This window comes from Epinephelus fuscoguttatus, linkage group LG11 (assembly GCF_011397635.1).
Source record: "Epinephelus fuscoguttatus linkage group LG11, E.fuscoguttatus.final_Chr_v1".
Lineage (NCBI taxonomy): Eukaryota > Metazoa > Chordata > Actinopteri > Perciformes > Serranidae > Epinephelus > Epinephelus fuscoguttatus.
This window is the reverse complement of record NC_064762.1, coordinates 13939864-13959163: the sequence shown is the minus strand read 5'-3', so window position 1 is coordinate 13959163 and position 19300 is coordinate 13939864. Positions and strand designations below refer to the sequence as shown.

Below are 19300 nucleotides of genomic sequence, written 5' to 3'. Positions count from 1 at the left end.
CACACACACAGGCTGCAGGTGCATGGTGAGTGTTATTGAGTGCGTCCTGGTTACTAACTGCTGTTTCTCTTTATGCTCTCCTTCTTCTGGTTTTCCATCAGCCCTTGTTTTCTTCCCAGGGCTTGGCGGATGCTTGTGTACAGCCCTGCTGGGGTCCCCAGACATTGCATCCTGCCTGCAGAAGGGTCATAAGTGGCCCCACAGGATAACCTGAACAACGGTGGGAAAGAAAGGGAGCGTGGGTCTCCTTTGCTAGCGCGGTCCTGGCCAAAAGCATACACGCTGCCAATGAGCGCTTTCATCAGTGTGAGTGTGCGCTGCATGTGACTGAAAATATGTGCTTATATGCATGTTTTAGATTTATGTGTGTGAGTGTGTGTGGTCAAACTGGACATTCATTATGTAAAAAATATAAGTTATATTGTCATTACTGATGTAATAGTTGCTAAAAGTTGCATTGTAAGTGCTCGGTCATTGTTTATTAAAGCTTTGATTTATTCACACACACACAAATCAACACACAGGGACACACTTTCCTCAATTTTGATTCCCCTCTACATCACAAGAGGCCCCTCTTTGACTTCCTGTCTGTGTGGGAACCATTTCTATCCTCTGTCACACATGGAGTGAGAGAAGGTCTCGCTCCTGCATTTGCTCTAAAAAGACAAAGTGATTGTCAATAAACAAGGAACAATTGAACTCCCCCTTCCATTCAACAGGCACTTCTGCTTTTCCTCTGGGATGCTCATGAGCTTTGGGAGAGCTTCACTTTTCCTATTGCTTTTCCTTCTTTATTCGCCGGACATCAAGCACACTGATGAAACTGTATTGTGGCTTTATTTGTGGGATTTACTGTACTGGCAGGACTTCCTGCTTGATGCATATTACATATAGGGCTGGATATCGATACTCAACTTAAAGTTTCAAAATGTCTCCAGTCAAATGATACCTGCATACGATCCCATTTTACGCCAGGGGTTTGATTTGAGACCGTCACAACTTTCCACTGGATCAGGAAATTTTCTGCTCAGGTATCCGGAGCTGCTCATTTTGATGTCTGCCTGGTTAGCATGAGCTAACACAGCAGCAGCAGCTAACATCCAACACTGAGCCGTTAAAACGGTCCCCAACAAACTCACACCAAAATGTCTTGACTGTCATTAAACCTGTTAATAACAGTAACATCAGATGTGTGATGCTAACAGTTCAGCTAACAGAACTCTCCCAGGGAGGGACAAATCAACAGTGAGGATATCACCTCTTACTTCGTGAGGCGAATGTATTATGTGCCAAGCTGGGCTTCAACTTCAATGCACACAACTTCCATGACACCACATATAAACTGCCAACATTTGTGAGACTTGTGAAGGCTTTGAGTATCCACTGTATATTTTTTGTTTTGTTATACAAATGGCCAATCAAACTGCAATATCACACGTGTTTTGTCTCTCCTCCGGTTGCTGTGGGGAGTCATCAAACTGGGCTACCATTGTAAAGGTAACATCACAACCAAATCATTTCATCCTTAATGTAATCAGATTCATCAGAGCACCATATAAAGTAAAATAAGTTAAAGGGTCAGTTTAAACATATTATAAAAACATATTTTCTTACTAACCCCCTGTGGTGTCTGGCCAAGAAGATAATTTTGTTCCGGTGGGGTGCTCACACTCCTGCAGCAGCAACTACAACCCATGCAGTCTGTGTTGTGGGGAAGTCGAGCAGGAAGTATTAGACAGAGCTGGCCATTCTGTGTGCCGAGATGTCACCAAAATGTTTTAAGGTATGGCTATACTAGACACCACTCTATTCACACTATAGGTATGGAATGAAGTCTGTTATTGGAATTAGTATCACTTTACTTTTTTTAAATGATAGGCTACACAGCCCTAATTATGCACCTATATTTAAAGCTGGAGCGCGGGACATTCATAAAGGTCTGTTCAATTCAAGCCCTTGCCAAATGAGTTAGCACAATGCTAATTAAGCCTATCACAGACGGGGAAAGCCCTCTGAATTTCTCAGTATATCAAAGTCTTGGTGTTGGATGTCTGTGGCAAATGGAGTTGCATAAGGCAGTCTCATAATACAGGTAATACAGCCTATTAAATCTCAATTGGCCTAACAATATTAGTAATAGGTCTAAATGTGCATTCATTAATATGTTTTACCACAAGGTGGCTACTATTTAGGGCGCTCTTTATGATTATTTGGTACTTTAACGTTGCAGCATTGGCATTGAAAGCAAACAAATCTCTCCACACGTGAAACGTTCTCTATTTTCCTCCAAGATGTTTCCTTTTTTGGATTTGGAATCCACAGCTAGGGAGACTCAAGACTAGCCACTGCTAATGAGGTTTGGCAAAAAAAAAAATTGAGGAAAAGGTGCTATGCCATAAGGTTTGACATATGAAGTATATTTTAGTTGACTAAATGTGAAAATCAGCTTCACATATTTACAATTGGAGAATGTAAAAATCACTGAAGTAGTAATAGCAGGAGCTATGGCACAAAATCCTAAAAAGCATCCAAGAAAAGTTCCTGGAGTGGATGCTCCAGATAAAAAAAGAAACTTGACTCTGAGAGGAAGGGTTAAGTGGAATAAAAGACTAGAAGAGAGTGCTCCTGGGGGCGAGGCAGATGCAGCAAGCTCACCTGCAGGCATACATCATAAGCACATTGGCAGTGTTTATGTAATCACTCTCACTGCCACAGAGGGGGGAGACAAACGTTCTGCACTCCACCTTTAAGTTGCTACATTTATTTATTCTCTTATAAGTTATTTGTGTTTCTTTATGCCATATCATCTTAATAAGCACCAAAAAACTTAATTTCCCCCCATACCTGTCCCCCTCTCTGTTTAAAAGGCACATCTGCAGTTGGGAGCAGCTGTTCCAGAGGCAAGTTACTCTGAGGTAAACATGGCTACGGGAAAGCCCCTTATTATTGTGCTCCGGATGGCATTCCTCACTCTTCCAGTGTTTACCGTGGAAATAACTCTGTGCCAGCAAGCAGGTGCTTCCTCAGAAAAAAAAAAAAACTCTGTGCTTTTCCATAAGATTTGAGGATTAAAGTCATCTCGCTAACTCAAACATTAGTGCAGCATTATTACATGAAAGAGGTAAAGATAAATATTGATTAGAGGAATAGTATCACTGTTTTTTATTTAGGAATTTTCCAACATGTACTGGTATGACGGATATTAGTTAGTCCTGTTAATCACATTTCCTCCTTGAGGAACAATGTAACATTACACTCACAGCAGACTTACTTTCATATGAATGTGTCAGACTATCCCTAATGCCAAGAGAACAAAAAAGCTAACTTCTGTAAAGCCTGCACACTCCCATGCTCCAACACACAGGTGTTTCCACTCAAGTGCCCTGATTAGACTTCTTGTATGTCTGATTAACACCTCCCGCACTCTCCAGCTAGTTTTGAGTAGTGTGAACGTCAAGAGCGCTCACTCTGCAGCAGAATCTGCGGACCAAAACATCTCCAGAAGACTGCACAGCACACTGACTACCAAAAAAAAAAAAAAAAGACGACTTGTAAACATTGGTGTGACATGAATTAAGCATACATCCCAAAAGTACTGTTGCATGCGGACAGCGCCTGCAGTGAAAAGGACTTCAGAGGCTGCATGATGTCTCCTTGTCTCAGTAAGGTTTGAGAAGAGTGACCTGTGGTGTTATGCAGTCAATCAGAGTGACACCAATTATGTAAGTCACATGACCACAGGAGACCGCGAATGGAAACTCTGAGCGAGGCACATCCATCAGCTCGGTGTAATGGCGCTCACAGCAGGAGAGTGAATGAAGTCTCAATGGACAGACTCACGCACGCATTCACCATATCTCTCCACAGGAGCTGATTATACCTGTGTGTGATATGTGTAATGTTTTTAAGTATCTTATAAACCCCCCAAAAACAACCCATCATTACCTACAAACTGACTTTTAGTAATGTAGGGTGCAGAAAATCTCTGTGAACGACAATGTTGATTAACAGTTGTAGTGTCAATACTGGTAATTTGCATTATATGGAATTGTATACATACTTTAAAGAACACAAACCAACTCTAGACAATTATGCAACAAAACTAGTCCCTGATTTGGACCAGAACAAGTGAACTATCGGTCTGAAAGCACCCTTAGTGTCTCCATCTAAGCGCAATACATATTTTTTTCCATGAATGGTGGGTTTGGTGTGTGAAACATCAATATCACAGTTTTGATTTCTATTTAAAATTTGAATTGTCTCACAAAAGAATAACAAAAATGACTTCAAAGTACTTTTTATTTCAGAGACAATAAATACAGTACATTCAGCAAAGGTAGTAACCTCTGTGCCACAGAGAATAGTGTATTTTCTTACTGATAAACACTGCTGAATTGCTAAAATACAGAACATATTGTCATGATACATAAAACCCTGACATGTTCTGGTTCAGCTGCTACAGAAGTCAATTAAAGCTATAAAGCAGTTACCTGATGGAACTGTGAAGATGCTGATGTTAATCATCATCATCCAGTTTTGTTCTTTAGATCAACAGTATTGTATCTGCATATTAGTACATTAATATTCAAATATTATCTGTTTATATTTAATTTTATACTTTAACTCCAAAAATATATAAAAATTTTAAATGTCAGAGACTTGCTTAATCCTGAAAGGATAAGTAGTGTAATACAGTAATTTGCACTAATGAATTGTAAGTACATTCTTTAAATGAACACAAGCTTAACATGTGCCACTGTCTGTTTCAGAACAAGTAACTATAGTCTAAACACTTAGTTTGCATTAAAGCAAACATATCTAAGGCTAGTTTTGTGTAAACATATAATATCATTCAATTTATGATTGCATTAAAACTGTGCAAACCTCCTACATACAGATATAAATATATATGCTTCAAGTTTTTTATTTAGAGCATGATCAGTACCTGTGCATGAGTTCTGTCCCAGCAGCAGAGATGCTGCTTCAAAGTGCTTGTGTTTCTTTAGCGAATATATAGTAAGATCTAATCATCTAGATCAATCATTCTGCTTTTCTTTGCTTTAAAGTTCTTGTTTGGTCTCTTCTGGAAGACCCGAGGGTTTGACTAAAACAAGAATGACTTCAGACTGCTCGTTACTTGTAGCTGCTGTCTTCTCTTCCTTTTAGTCTTTGCAGAGTCACAGTCATCTTATCTCTTTGTCTTAAACTTCCTTGTTTACACTTCTTCTCTCAGAATCTTCAACATGTTTCCTCAGATTCTGCCTTCACTTTGCTCAGAGCATCAAGTGTGATTGGTGTTTTCTCGCTTTGCTTCTCCTCGATTCTGTCTTGCTGGTGAAGCCTCCGTCATCTCTTTCTTCTTCTTCTTGTCTCCATCTTATTTTCCACTTCTGTCTTCTCTTCTTCTTTCTTCCACTTTGGTTCCATTTGTTTTGATTCTGTCATTCCTCACTTGTTTTGTTTTTTTTCTTCCAATTTTTGATTCCTTTTCATCTCTTCAGCTCCTGTCATCTGATTCTGTTTCATCATTTGTTTCATCATCTTCTCATCATCATTTTTTCTTCTAGCTGTTGTTGTCTATCATCTAGATCATCTTCTGCTTTTTCTTTCTTTTTCCTGTTTGGCTTCTCTGTGGAAGACCTTTGCTCAGTCTTCAGACTCTGTTACTTGTAGCTGCTTCTTCTCTTCCCTTTAGCTTTCAGATCACATCATCTTTCATCTCTTTAGTCTTTCATTTTCAGCACACTTCTTCTTATTTCATCAGTCTCATCTTCCTCTTCCTTCACCTTCTTCTTGTTCTTCATTGTGAGATCTTATCTTTCATTTTTCTTCCTCTTTTTCGGCACTCTCATTCTCCGTCTTCTTCGGAAGTCTTGCTCTCCTCATCCTCTGCCTCACTTGAATCTTCATCCACTCTGCCTCATCTGCATTTCATCTTCCCATGCACTCTCCGGCTTTGTTTCTACACCTCTTCTCTGATTCATTATCATTTGCAACTTTTTCCTCCTCTTCTTCTTGCTTTTAGCTTCAAGAACATCCTTTCCTACATTCATCGTTCTTCATTTGTGATTGGATCAGATCATTAACATCCTTTCCCACAAGTTCTTGTTTGCGCAGCTTTGGAGCTTTCATCTCCTGCTGATTCAGGATCAGCTTCATCATTAACATCCTTTCCCACAAGTTCTTCATTTGTGGTTTCCTCCACCTCCTCCTTTGATTCATCATCAGCTTTACTGATTTCCTCTTCATCTGAATTTTCTTTTTCTGTGGCCGTAGCTCCCTCGACAGTCTCCTCCTTGGCGTCATCCTCATCTGTGGTAGCAGCCTCTTTTTCCACAGCAACCTCATCATCAGTTGTTGCTGCTTCCGAGGGTTCTTTTGACAGTTCGTCAGCTTTGGTTGTGTTGTCGTTTTCCTCTGAAGCTTCATCATTTGTGGTGGCATCCATGTCTTCTGCAGAATCATCTTCAGTGCTAGCAGCAGTTTCCTTCACAGCTTCCTCTTTGTCAGATTCATGTTCCTCTTCACAAGCTTCTTCCTTCATTTCATCTTCACTTGTGGCAGCAATCTCTTTTTCCTCATCTTCACTTGTTGCTTTGTCAGTTGTCTCCTTCTCATCTGACTCGGACTCATCTGCACTGGTGGCGTCCACAGCCTCATCTTTGTCCGATTCATGTTCACTTGTAGCTGCCACATCTTCTGCAGTGTTTTCCTCTTCACCAGCTTCTTCCTCCTTTTCATCTTCACTTGTGGCAGCAATCTCTTTTTCTTCAGCAGCTTCATCTTCACTTATGGCTTTGCCAGCTTTTTCCCTCTCATCTGACTCGGACTCATCTGCACTGGTGGCTTCCGCAGCTGCATCTTCGTCCGATTCATGTTCAGATGTAGCTTCAACATCTGCCTGTTCGTCAACACTGTTATCTTTAGCTTCATGTTCTTTTTCAACAACACTTTCATCTTCAGCCGTTGTTGCATTATCATTGTCCGCAGTTTCATCTTCATCGTTCGCAGCAGCCTCATCCTCTCCAGATTCACCCTCAGCTGTGGCTGTCTCATCAGACTCATCTGCAGTATTTTCTTCAACTTTGGTGGCTTCTGCAGGCTCTTCCTTTGACTCTTCTTCCACAGCAGCGTCCTCTGCTTCAGTTTCATCGTCAGCAGTCTGTTCCTTTGATTCGTCTTCACTTGCGACACTCCCCTCTTTTTCTGCCGCATCCTCTTCGGCTGTTGCTGCTTCAGCTGGTTTCATTGACAGTTCATCACCTGTGACATGACTCTCCTCTGCAGTCTCGTCTTCATTTGTGGTGGCATCTACTGCTGAATCATCATCTCTGGTGGCAGCAGTCTCTTCTCCATCTTGGTCAGATTCATTTTCAGTTGTGGCTGCCGCAGCAGTGTCTTCTGCCGCAGTTTCATCTTCATTTGATTCGTCTTCGCCTGTGACATCAGCCTTTTTTTCAACAGCCATCTCATCTTCAGTTGTTGCCTGTTCAGCCTGTTCTTGTGACGATTCATCAGCTGTGGTTGTGTCGTCGTTCTCATCTGCAGACTCATCTGCACTCGTGGCAGCAATCTCCTCGTCATCGTCGGCTGTCCCTTCCTCTGCAGCCTCTTCATGTTCAGATTCATGTTCAGTTGTGTCTGCCACATTTTCATCTTCAGCAGCCGTGGCTTCAGCAGCCTCTTCCTTAAGTTCATCCATACTTGTACCGGCAATCTCCTTTTCCACAACAAGCTCATCTTCAGTTGTTGCCTCCACAGCTGGTTCATTCTCCTCTGCGGCCTCATCTTCATTTGTGGTGCCATCCAAACTCTCTGCACAATCATCATCGCTGGTGGCAGCCGTCTCTTCCACGTCTTCAGCTGCCGACGCTACCACAGCCTCTTCCTGTTCAGATTCATGTTCGGTTGTGTCTGCCACGTTTTCATCTTCAGCTGTGGTGGCTTCAGCAGCATCTTCATTCGATTCATCTTCAGTTGTGACAGCAGTCTCCTTTTCTACAGCAACCTCATCGTCACTTTCTTTTTTTTCAGCTGTGGCTGTGTCATCGTTCTCATCTGCAGACTCGTCAGCAGTGGTGGCTGGAATGTCTTCTTCTTCCACAGCTTCTTCGTCATCAGATTCATTTTCAGTTGTTGCTGCCACAGCAGTCTCTTCAGCTTCAGCGTCATCTTCAGCATCCTCTTCCCTTGATTCATCTGCAGTTGTGATCTCCTTTTCTACAGCCAGCTCATCTTCAGTTCCTTCTTCGGCTGGTTCTTTTGACGATTCATCATCGTTCTCATCTGCAGAATCATTTGCACTTGTGGTATCAATCTCCTCTTCATCATCAACCATCTCTTCTTCCACAGCCACGTCTTTGTCGGATTCATGTCCACCTGTGGAAGTCGCATCAGCCTTTTCTTCGGCTGCGGTGGCTTTAGCGGCCTCTTCCTTTAGTTCATCTTCACTAGTGGCAGCAATTTCTTCATCATCAGCTGTCCCTTCTTCCACTGCTTCATCTTTGTCTGATTCATGGTCGGTTAACTCTGCTACGGCAGTCTCTTCTGCTGGAGTTTCGTCTTCAGCGGTCTCGTCCTTTGATTCATCGTCATCTGTGACAGCAGACTCCTTGTCTACAGCCATATCATCTTCGGTTTCTGCTTCTTCAGCTGGTTCTTTTGACGACTCACCAGCTGTAGCTATGTCATCGTTCTCATCTGCACTCGTGGCAGCAATCTTGACTTCTTCATCACCTGTCTCCTCCTCCACAGCCTCGTCTTTGTCAGATTCATGTTCACCTGCGGATGTCACGTCAGCCTTTTCTGCTGCATTTTCATCTTCAGCTGCGGTGGCTTTAGCAGCCTCTTCCTCCAGGTCATCATCACTGGTGGCAGCGATCTCTTCATCATCAGCTGTCCCTTCTTCCACTGCCTCATCTTTGTCTGATTCCTGCTCAGTTGCTGCAGCCACAGCGGCCTTGTCTGCTGTAATTTCATCTTCGGCAGTCTCATCCTTTGACTCGTCTTCGCCTGTGTCTTTTTCTACAGCCATCTCATCTTCACTTGCTTCTTCAGCAGCTTCTTTTGCTAATTCATCAGCTGTAGCTGTGTCATCGTTCTCATCTGCACTTGTGGCAGCAACCTCCTCTTCATCATCGACTGTCCCTTCTTCCACAGCCTCATCTTTGTCAGATTCATGTTCACTTGTAGCTGCCACAGTGGATTCTACTGCTGCATTTTCATCTTCGGCTGTGGGAGCTTCAGAAGCCTCCTCCTCAAGTTCATCTTCACTTGTGACAGCAATCTCTTTGTCTGCAGCAATCTCATCTTCAGCTGTGACTGTACCATCATTCTCAACTGCAGACTCATCTGCACTCACGGCAGGAATCTCTTCATCATTATCAACCATCTCTGCTTCCACAGCCTCGTCTTTGTCATTTTCATCTTTAGCTGTGACTGCCTCGTCATCCTCTTCTTGTGCGTTTTCATCTTCAGCAGTGGTGGCTTCAGCAGTCTCTTCTTTGGACTCATCCACAGCAGTCTGACTTTCTACATCAACCTCTGCTCCTTCTGCAGGTTCCTCTGACAGTTCCTCATCATTGTCATCTGCCTTCTTCAGTTCAGCTGTGCCTGCGTCCTCTATCATGGATTCATCCTCTACCGTGCCTATGTCTCCACTCTCATTTTCTGCCATTTCATCTTCTGTTTTGCTTAATGCCTCAGTATTATCTATAGACAAGGCCTTCACTGTTACCTCAGCAACAGTCTGTTCAGTCAATTCTTGGATGGCATTTTCTGTATCTTTGTTTTCAGGCTCATCTTCTTGACGTGCATCTTGACACACTTCCTCAGTATGATGACATACTTCATTCCTTTCCACTTCAGTTACAGCTTTGACAATAACTGCTTCTACAAGTGTTTCTGCTGCTCTTGTTTCAGTATCATTTTCAGCGTGAGCACAGCTGATTGCCTGTGTATTGCCAGGACCACCATTCTTCATCACCAGAATCCTCTTCAGGTCAAATTCTACAGCAACAGGTGCAATATTCATAGCTTCTGCAGGAAGTGGCCGCCTTGACGTCATTTTCTTCTTAACGCACGTTTCACATGGACAGTATTCATCATCGTTTTCACTCCGCTGGTCACTGTAAGACGTGCCTGTTGCTGAATCGTCACTTTTTTCTGCTTGGGGATCAACTGATTGTTTGAGCATAATCTTCAGCCTCCGTCTTCTCTCATCTGTTTGTGTGGTTGAAGCACGGGACATTGCGTCTTTAGGAGGTCTTGGTAGGCCTGCTTGAGCCTGAATTTTCCTCAGTTCCCGGTTTATACTTCTTTGGATTCTTTTTTGGACCTCACTTTTCAGTTCGTTTATCATCATGTCAAGCTGCTCATTATTATCCAGGTTCCACCGGACTTTGAACTCACTCATTGCGTTGATGTAATGTGTCATGAACTGCTTTTCTATTTTACTTAATAGGGATAAGACCCAAACAGGATCAGGATCCTGAGACGTAATTTTACTGCCATTTCCTGAACTCACGTTTGAGGAGGGTGGTGTTTCAGGTAGTTCTGTTGGACTGTCGCCTTCAATTGTTTCATCTGTTGCTGGATCATCTTCCTTTTGTTTTTCCTCATACATTCCTTCTACTTCTCTCTCAGATGTCCATTGAGCTTCTGCTTCAACCTCACAGACTTCTTGTACTCTCCTTAACGTATCTGCACTTGTATGTGGTTTAGACACATTACCCTTTACGCCATCACTACTGTTCCCAGAGCCCGTAGAGCCACTGCTGACATCCACACCAGAGGACGACGTATGGTTGAATTCATCATCCACAGAACGGCGATCACCCTTCTTTAACACACGTTCGTTTTTTGGAGGATCACAAAGCCAAAGTGACTTAAGAATGTTCATTAGCTCTTGGTATCGTTCATCCTTTTCGTTTGCATTTTTAGGATTATTGTCTATTAACTGCAACTTCACAAGGCAATCCAGAAGACCCCTAGCTGAAGTGCTTAGTTTACGTCCATACACTGGAGAGATTTCCGGTAAACTGTTGCATCTGTCCAGCTTTGGATTTAAAAGAACTTTCATCACCTGTACTGACGAGTTGAATATCTTTGAAGCATCGTCTCTCTGAGTACAGGCATTATCTGCATTTGGTGCATCTGTGCTCGCTTGGCAGTCATCCTTAGGGACACTGTTCATTACAACTCCTTCATTTGTGTCTTTTGTACCCTCAGCTGCAGAGTCGTGTGTTTCATTATTCTCCATTTTGTTAATTTCCTCCATTGTGTGACCAGTTTTCTGTCCCTCACAGTTTTCATGAAATTCCTCCATGTTGTACATATCACTCTCTGCTGGTATTGAATTCAGCCATTCACTCACAACCTCAGTGGGGGATGCATTTGGAAGGCTAGATGGGACCAGCTCAGTGTTGTCAGCGTTTGGGTTCTTGTGTCTGCGCTTGCTGCTTTTGTCACTTTTGTTATCCTTGACACTCCGACCGGTGTCTGCAGCTTCCAGTGGACCATTTGTCATCCTCTTAGACTCATTAGATTTTGATTCTTCAGTGGCGTGAGTCTCACACGTCTCTTTGGGAACATCTGAACTGGACAGAGTTTGTGACATACCACTTTCATTTGAATCTGCGTGACATATGCCATGTTTATCTCCTTTTGGTTGTTGTGCACTTCGACAGGTTTCTGACACAGCAGATTTTGCAACAGACTCAATTTTAGTAATAGGTTCTGGAATTGCATGTTTTGTATCTTGATCGTCTGCATCTTGTGTCTCTTCCTCATGCAAACTAGTCATGGGTTTACTCTCACCTTCAGGACTCACATCTTCCCCTACAGTTACAGAAGAAACACTGGTGTTCTCATCAGGAGGAACGTGAACAGACTCCTCGTTATTTTCCACAATTTCTCCTACTGAAATATCAGTTGCTCTGGATTTTCGAGATTTCACAGACAGATTTGACTTGACAGATAAAGAACTTTTTGGCCGCCCTTCGCTTTTCTTGTCTTTAACCTCAGATGCCTTTGACTTATTTGAACGTGCTGAAACCTTAGACTTTGATGACATGGCTGAAGGTACTCTGTCCTCACTTTCCTCAACTGTCAGAGCAGGGATTTCAGACATGCCCGATATTTCGGATCGACTGGATTTTACTGACACGGGGCTAAGTGTTCTCTCTTCGTTTTCATCAGCAGGAACATCAGATACTTTGGATTTCTTTGATCTCACTGATGTTTTTGACCTTGCTGACTTGGCACTTGGAGCTCTCTCCGATTTCTCTTCAGCATTTTCTTCATTAGGAGTTTCCGAACTTTCTATAGTAGGGATTTCAGAAGCTATTAATTTGTTTGATTTTGTCGATTGATTTGATTTAGCTGATTTTGTTGACATTGCACTTCTTGTTCTTACATCAGTCCTTTCACTAATTTCAGATACGTTTGACTTTGTTTTTACCGACAAAACACTTGGAGTCCTCTCAGTTTGATCTGCCTCTTCACCGTGTGTTTCAGATCTCCTTTCTGAAACTTTTGATTTCCTGGACTTCTGAGACAGATCTGACTTTAATGATTGGATTGACATGGTGCTTGGTGCCCTCTCTTCGGTTTCCTCACAATCAGCCACACTTTCTTCAGCTTCATTTCCACCATCCTCTTCATTGTTTACATTTTGAGGATCGTGAGAAGCTTTTGATTTTGTAGATATTGATGTTACTTTTGACCTCACTGATTTGGCAGACACTGAGCTCATTGCTCTCTCCTCTGTGTCTTCTTCAGTGTTTTCATCAGCGATGTCACCGCCATCTTCAACAGCTTTTGATTTCCTTGATACGGTTGAAGCATTTGACATTCTAGATTTCGCTGATTTGACAGAGGCACTGCTTGGTGCTCGCTCTGTCGTATCCTCTTGAGTCTCTTCCCTTTGAGTATTAGAGGCTTCTGACGTACTAGACTTTGCAGAAATATGTGACTGTGTTGATTTGGCAGATCTGGCTGATCTAGCTGACAGGGTGCTTGGTGGTCTTTGTGCAGTTTCCTCATCATTTGATGCGTTTTCTTCTGAAGAAACTTCACAGACTTTTGACTTACTTGATTTTACAGACATGGCTGACTGTGTGGATTTGGCTGATGTTGCACTCTGTGGTCTCGTTTGAGCTTCCTCCTTTTCGTTCCCTTCATCAGAGATGCCAGTAGTTTCAACAGAACAAACTTCAGAAGCATTTGATTTTCTAGATTTTGCCGAAGCATGCGATTTTGCTGATTTAGCTGACAGGGCACTAGGGGCTCTCTTTGTAGTTTCCTCAAGTTCAGCTTCATCATCAGTTGTAACAATGGAGGCCTGTGACTTAACAGATCTTTCAGAAACATGAGAATGAACTGATCTGAGTGAAATGCAGCTTGCTGCTCTTTCCTCAGTTTGCTCTTTATCATTTTCTTCACATGGGCTCTCACACCTTTCATCAGCTGGAACATCAGAACATTCTGACTTTTTGGATCTGGCAGAAATATGTGACTTGGCGGACTTTACAGACAATGCACTCTCTGGTCTGTCTTCCTCATCCTTGCTCCCGTCAGGAGAATTAGAATCGGGAGGAATTTTAGATGCATTTGATTTTATAGATACTGTGGAAACATGTGACTTAGGTCTGGTGATGTTTTTTTCAACTGAAACATCAGCTGAACATTTTGACCTAGTTGATCTTTCAGAAACCTTTGACTTGACTGAATGGACTGACACTGAACTTGCTGGTCTGCTTTCACTGACCTCCTCTTCATTTGCCTTTTCAGGCGGATCAGCAACATGGTCAGTAGAAATGCCAGAGGTTTTTGATTTCTTGGACACGGCTGAAATATTTGACTTTGTTGATTTTGCTGATCTTACTGACAAATTACTTGGAGCTCGGTCTTCATGTTTCTCATGATCAGATATATTTTCCTCAGCTGGATCATCAAGTCCTTTTGACTTCGTAGATTTGGCAGAAATGGTTGACTTTGCAGTTTTGGCTGACATTGCACTCTGTGCTCTCTCTTGGGTTTCCTCTTCATCATCTCCTTCATCAGGAGGGCCAGTACTTTTGACAGAACAAACTTCAGAAGCTTTTGATTTGATAGATTTTGTAGAAGCATGTGACTTTGCTGATTTAGCTGACAAAGCACTTGGTGCTCTCTCTGCAGACTTTATAGATATTTCAGAAACATGTGAATGGACTGATTTGGCTGACATGCTGCTTGGTGCTCGCTCTTCAGTTTGTTCTTCGACATTTCCTTCATCAGGGCTCTCAAAGCCTTCTTCAGCTGGAACATGAATAGAACATTTTGACTTATTTGACCTTGCAGATTTATTAGACTTAACTGACTGTACAGACCTTGAGCTCATTGCTCTCCCTTCACTCTCCCCTTCAACAACTCTTTCCTCAGGATTGTCAAGTGCATCTTCCAAGCAAAGTTCTGAAACTTTCGATCTTCTTGATGTTGCAGAAACATTTGTCCTCGCTGATTTTGCTGATCTTACTGATAAATTGCTTGGAGCTCTCTCTGCATGTTCCTCATGATCAGATATATTTTCCTCAGCTGGATCATCAAGTCCTTTTGACTTCGTAGATTTGGCAGAAATGGTTGACTTTGCAGTTTTGGCTGACATTGCACTCTGTGCTCTCTCTTGGGTTTCCTCTTCATCATCTCCTTCATCAGGAGGGCCAGTACTTTTGACAGAACAAACATCAGATGCTTTTGATTTGGTAGATTTTGCAGAAGCATGTGACTTTGCTGATTTAGCTGACAAAGCACTTGGTGCTCTCTCTGCAGACTTTTTAGATATTTCAGAAACATGTGAATGGACTGATTTGACCGACATGCTGCTTGGTGCTCGCTCTTCAGTTTGTTCTATGTCATTTCCTTCATTAGGGCTCTCAAAGCCTTCTTCAGCTGGAACATGTGCAGAACATTTTGACTTATTTGACCTTGCAGATTTATTAGACTTAACTGACTGTACAGACCTTGAGCTCATTGCTCTCCCTTCACTCTCCCCTTCAACAACTCTTTCCTCAGAACTGTCAAGTGCATCTTCCAAGCAAACTTCTGAAACTTTTGATCTTCTTGATGTTGCAGAAACATTTGACTTTGCTGATTTTGCTGATCTTACTGATAAATTGCTTGGAGATCTCTCTGCATGTTCTTCGTGATCAGATATATTTTCCTCAGCTGGATCATTGGGTCCATTTGACTTCGTAGATTTGGCAGAAATAGTTGACTTTGCAGTTTTGGCTGACATTGCACTCTGTGCTCTCTCTTGTGTTTCCTCTTCATCATCTCCTTCATCAGGAAGGCCAGTACTTTTGACAGAACAAACTTCAGAAGCTTTTGATTTGACAGATTTTGTAGAAGTATGTGACTTTGCTGACTTTGCTGATTTAGCTGACAAAGCACTTGGTGCTCTCTCTGCAGACTTTATAGATATTTCAGAAACATGTGACTGGACTGATTTGGTTGACATGCTGCTTGGTGCTCGCTGTTCAATTTGTTCTTTGTCGTTTCCTTCATCAGGGCTCTCAAAGCTTTCTTCAGGGGGAGCACGGGCAGAACATTTTGACTTATTTGACCTTGTAGAAGTATTTGATTGAACTGACTGTACAGACATTGAGCTCATTGCTCTCCCTTCACTCTCCCCTTCAACAACTCTTTCCTCAGGATTCTCAACTGTATCTTCTAAGCAAACTTCCGAAACTTTCGATCTTCTTGATGTTGCAGAAACATTTGACTTTGCTGATTTTGCTGATCTTACAGACAAATTGCTTGGAGCTCTCTCTGCATGTTCCTCATGATCAGATATATTTTCCTCAGCTGGATCATCAAGTCCTTTTGACTTAGTAGATTTGGCAGAAATGGTTGACTTTGCAGTTTTGGCTGACATTGCACTCTGTGCTCTCTCTTGGGTTTCCTCTTCATCATCTCCTTCATCAGGAGGGCCAGTACTTTTGACAGAACAAACTTCAGAAGCTTTTGATTTGATAGATTTTGTAGAAGCATGTGATTTTGCTGATTTAGCTGACAAAGCACTTGGTGTTCTCTCTGCAGACTTTACAGATATTTCAGAAACATGTGAATGGACTGATTTGGTTGACATGCTGCTTGGTGCTCGCTCTTCAGTTTGTTCGTTGTCATTTCCTTCATCAGGGCTCTCAAAGCTTTCTTCAGGTGGAACACGAGTAGAACATTTCGACTTATTTGACCTTGTAGAAATATTTGATTTAACAGACTGGACAGACATTGAGCTCATTGCTCTCCCTTCACTCTCCCCTTCAACAATGCTTTCCTCAGGATTCTCAGCTGTGTCTTCCAAGGGAACTTCAGAAACTTTTGATATTCTTGATGTTGCAGAAAGACTTGACTTTGCTGATTTTTCTGATCTTACAGACAAATTGCTTGGAGATCTCTCTGCATGTTCCTCATGATCAGATATATTTTCCTCAGCTGGATCATCAAGTCCTTTTGACTTCGTAGATTTGACAGAAATAGTTGACTTTGCAGTTTTGGCTGACACTGCACTCTGTGCTCTCTCTTGGGTTTCCTCTTCATCATCTCCTTCATCAGGAGGGCCAGTACTTTTGACAGAACAAACTTCAGAAGCTTTTGATTTGATAGATTTTGTAGACGTATGTGACTTTGCTGACTTTGCTGATTTAGCTGACAAAGCACTTGGTGCTCTCTCTGCAGACTTTATAGATATTTCAGAAACATGTGAATGGACTGATTTGGCTGACACGCTGCTTGGTGCTCGCTCTTCAGTTTGTTCTTTGTTTCCTTCATCAGGGCTCTCAAAGCCTTCTTCAGGTGGAGCACGGGCAGAACATTTCGACTTATTTGACCTTGTAGAAGTATTTGATTTAACTGACTGTACAGACATTGAGCTCATTGCTCTCCCTTCACTCTCCCCTTCAACAACTCTTTCCTCGGGATTCTCAACTGTATCTTCCAAGCAAACTTCTGAAACTTTGGATCTTCTAGATGTTGCAGAAACATTTGACTTTGCTGATTTTGCTGATCTTACAGACAAATTACTTGGTGCTCTCTCTGCATGTTCCTCATGATCAGATATATTTTCCTCAGCTGGATCATCAAGTCCTTTTGACTTAGTAGATTTGGCAGAAATAGTTGACTTTGCAGTTTTGACTGACATTGCACTCTGTGCTCTCTCTTGGGTTTCCTCTTCATCATCTCCTTCATCAGGAGGGCCAGTACTTTTGACAGAACAAACATCAGAAGCTTTTGATTTGACAGATTTTGTAGAAGCATGTGACTTTGCTGATTTAGCTGACAAAGCACTTGGTGCTCTCTCTGCAGACTTTATAGATATTTCAGAAACATGTGAATGGACTGATTTGGCTGACACGCTGCTTGGTGCTCGCTCTTCAGTTTGTTCTTCGACATTTCCTTCATCAGCGCTCTCAAAGCTTTCTTCAGCTGGAACATGTGCAGAACATTTCGACTTATTTGACCTTGCAGATTTATCAGACTTAACTGACTGTACAGACATTGAGCTAATTGCTCTCCCTTCACTCTCCCCTTCAACAACTCTTTCCTCGGGATTCTCAGTTGCGTCTTCCAAGGGAACTTCAGAAACTTTTGATCTTCTTGATGTTGCAGAAAGACTTGACTTTGCTGATCTTACTGATAAATTGCTTGGAGCTCTCTCGACATGTTCCTCAGGATCAGATATATTTTCCTCAGCTGGATCATCAAGTCCTTTTGACTTAGTAGATTTGGCAGAAATAGTTGACTTTGCTGTTCTGGCTGACATGGCACTCTGTGCTCTCTCTTGTGTTTCCTCTTCATCATCTCCTTCATCAGGAGGGCCAGTAGCATCAACTGCACCTTCTAAGGGAACTTCATAAACTTTTGATCTTTTAGATGTAGCAGAAACATTAGACTTTGTGGATTTCTCTGATCTGACTGACAGTGCACTTGGTGCTCTCTCTGCAGACTTAACAGATATTTCAGAAACATGTGACTTGACTGATTTGGCTGACATGCTGCTTGGTGCTCTTTCATCAGTTTGTTCTTTGTCATGTTCTTCATCAGAGGGCTCGGGGCCTGCTTCAGCTGGAACATGAGCAGAACATTTCGACTTACTTGATCTCAGAGAAATGCTTGACTCAACTGAGTGAACTGACATTGAGCTCCCTGATCTTCCTTCAGTCTCCTCTTCAATACCTACATCTTCAGAAGCGTCACCACAGTTTTCAGAAGGAATTGCCAAACCTCTTGATTTCTTTGATTTTCCTGAAGCATTTGACTTTGCAGATTTAGCGGATGTAGTTGACATATTGCTTGGAGCTCTCTCTCCCTGTTCTGACATATTAGATTTGGCAGAAATATTTGAGTGTTTTGATTTGGCTGATACATTTGACCGTGCTGATTTCACTGACAGTGCGCTAGGTCCCCTCTCTTCCTCATATTCAGTAATAGTTTCTCTATCTGAACCATCACAGCAATTTGACGTATTTGACCTTGCTGAAATATTAGACTTGCTGGATTTTTCTGAAATGCAGCTTGGCGATCTCTCGTTGGCTTCCTCTTCAGCATCTCCCTCATCACAAATATCATTATCAGGAAGAACTTCAGAAGCTTTTGATTTTGTTGATACTGCAGAGGCATTTGACTTTGCTGACACTGCACTCGGTGCTCTTTCTGCGATATCCTCACCATGGTTTTCCCCAGACCTATCTTTAGAGGCTTTTGACTTACTGGATATAGCAGATGATTTTGACTTGACTGATATTTCTGACATGGCACTGGACGTTCTCCCTTCCGCTTCATCATCTTGAGTTTGCTCTCTGTCGTTTTCACCCGCACAATTGTCATCACTTTCTTTATTAGGAACTTCAGATGATTTATATTTGCTAGATTTTGCAGAGATATTTGACTTCTCTGACTTTGCTGATTTGACTGATTGTGTGCTTTGTGGTCTCCCTTCAGTTTCATCTTCGGCATTCCCAACGTCTGAAATGTCAGCTTGACGATCAGACCTCACTGATTCTCTAGATCTTGCAGGTGTATTAGACCTAGCTGACATCGCACTAGCTGCTCTCTCCGTTGGTACGTCTTCATCTTCAGCATTTACTTTTGACTTTCTAGATGTTACAGATACATTTGACTTGACGGACCTAGCTGACATTGCACTTGATGCTCTTTCTTTATTTTCAGCCTCGGGTGAAAGATCAGACACTATCGATTGTTCAGGTGCATTTGATTTTTCTGATTTTCTGGATCTCACAGATGCATTTGACTTTATGGATTT

At 42.2% G+C, this 19300-nt stretch overlaps 2 protein-coding genes across 2 annotated transcripts in view; one reads left to right on the top strand and one right to left on the bottom strand.

The window, feature by feature from the left end:
• The window catches only part of rps12 (ribosomal protein S12), a 434687-nt gene that overhangs the window by 93125 nt on the left and 322262 nt on the right, over positions 1-19300 (top strand). The gene's annotated exons all lie outside the window — the stretch shown is intronic.
• rp1l1b (rp1 like 1b) overlaps positions 6083-19300 on the bottom strand; it is a 32064-nt gene continuing 18846 nt past the window's right edge. Inside the window, exon 5 of the mRNA XM_049590968.1 lies at positions 6083-18102. Within this exon, the coding sequence (XP_049446925.1) occupies positions 6083-18102 (12020 nt within the window). The remainder of the gene's footprint in view (positions 18103-19300) is intronic.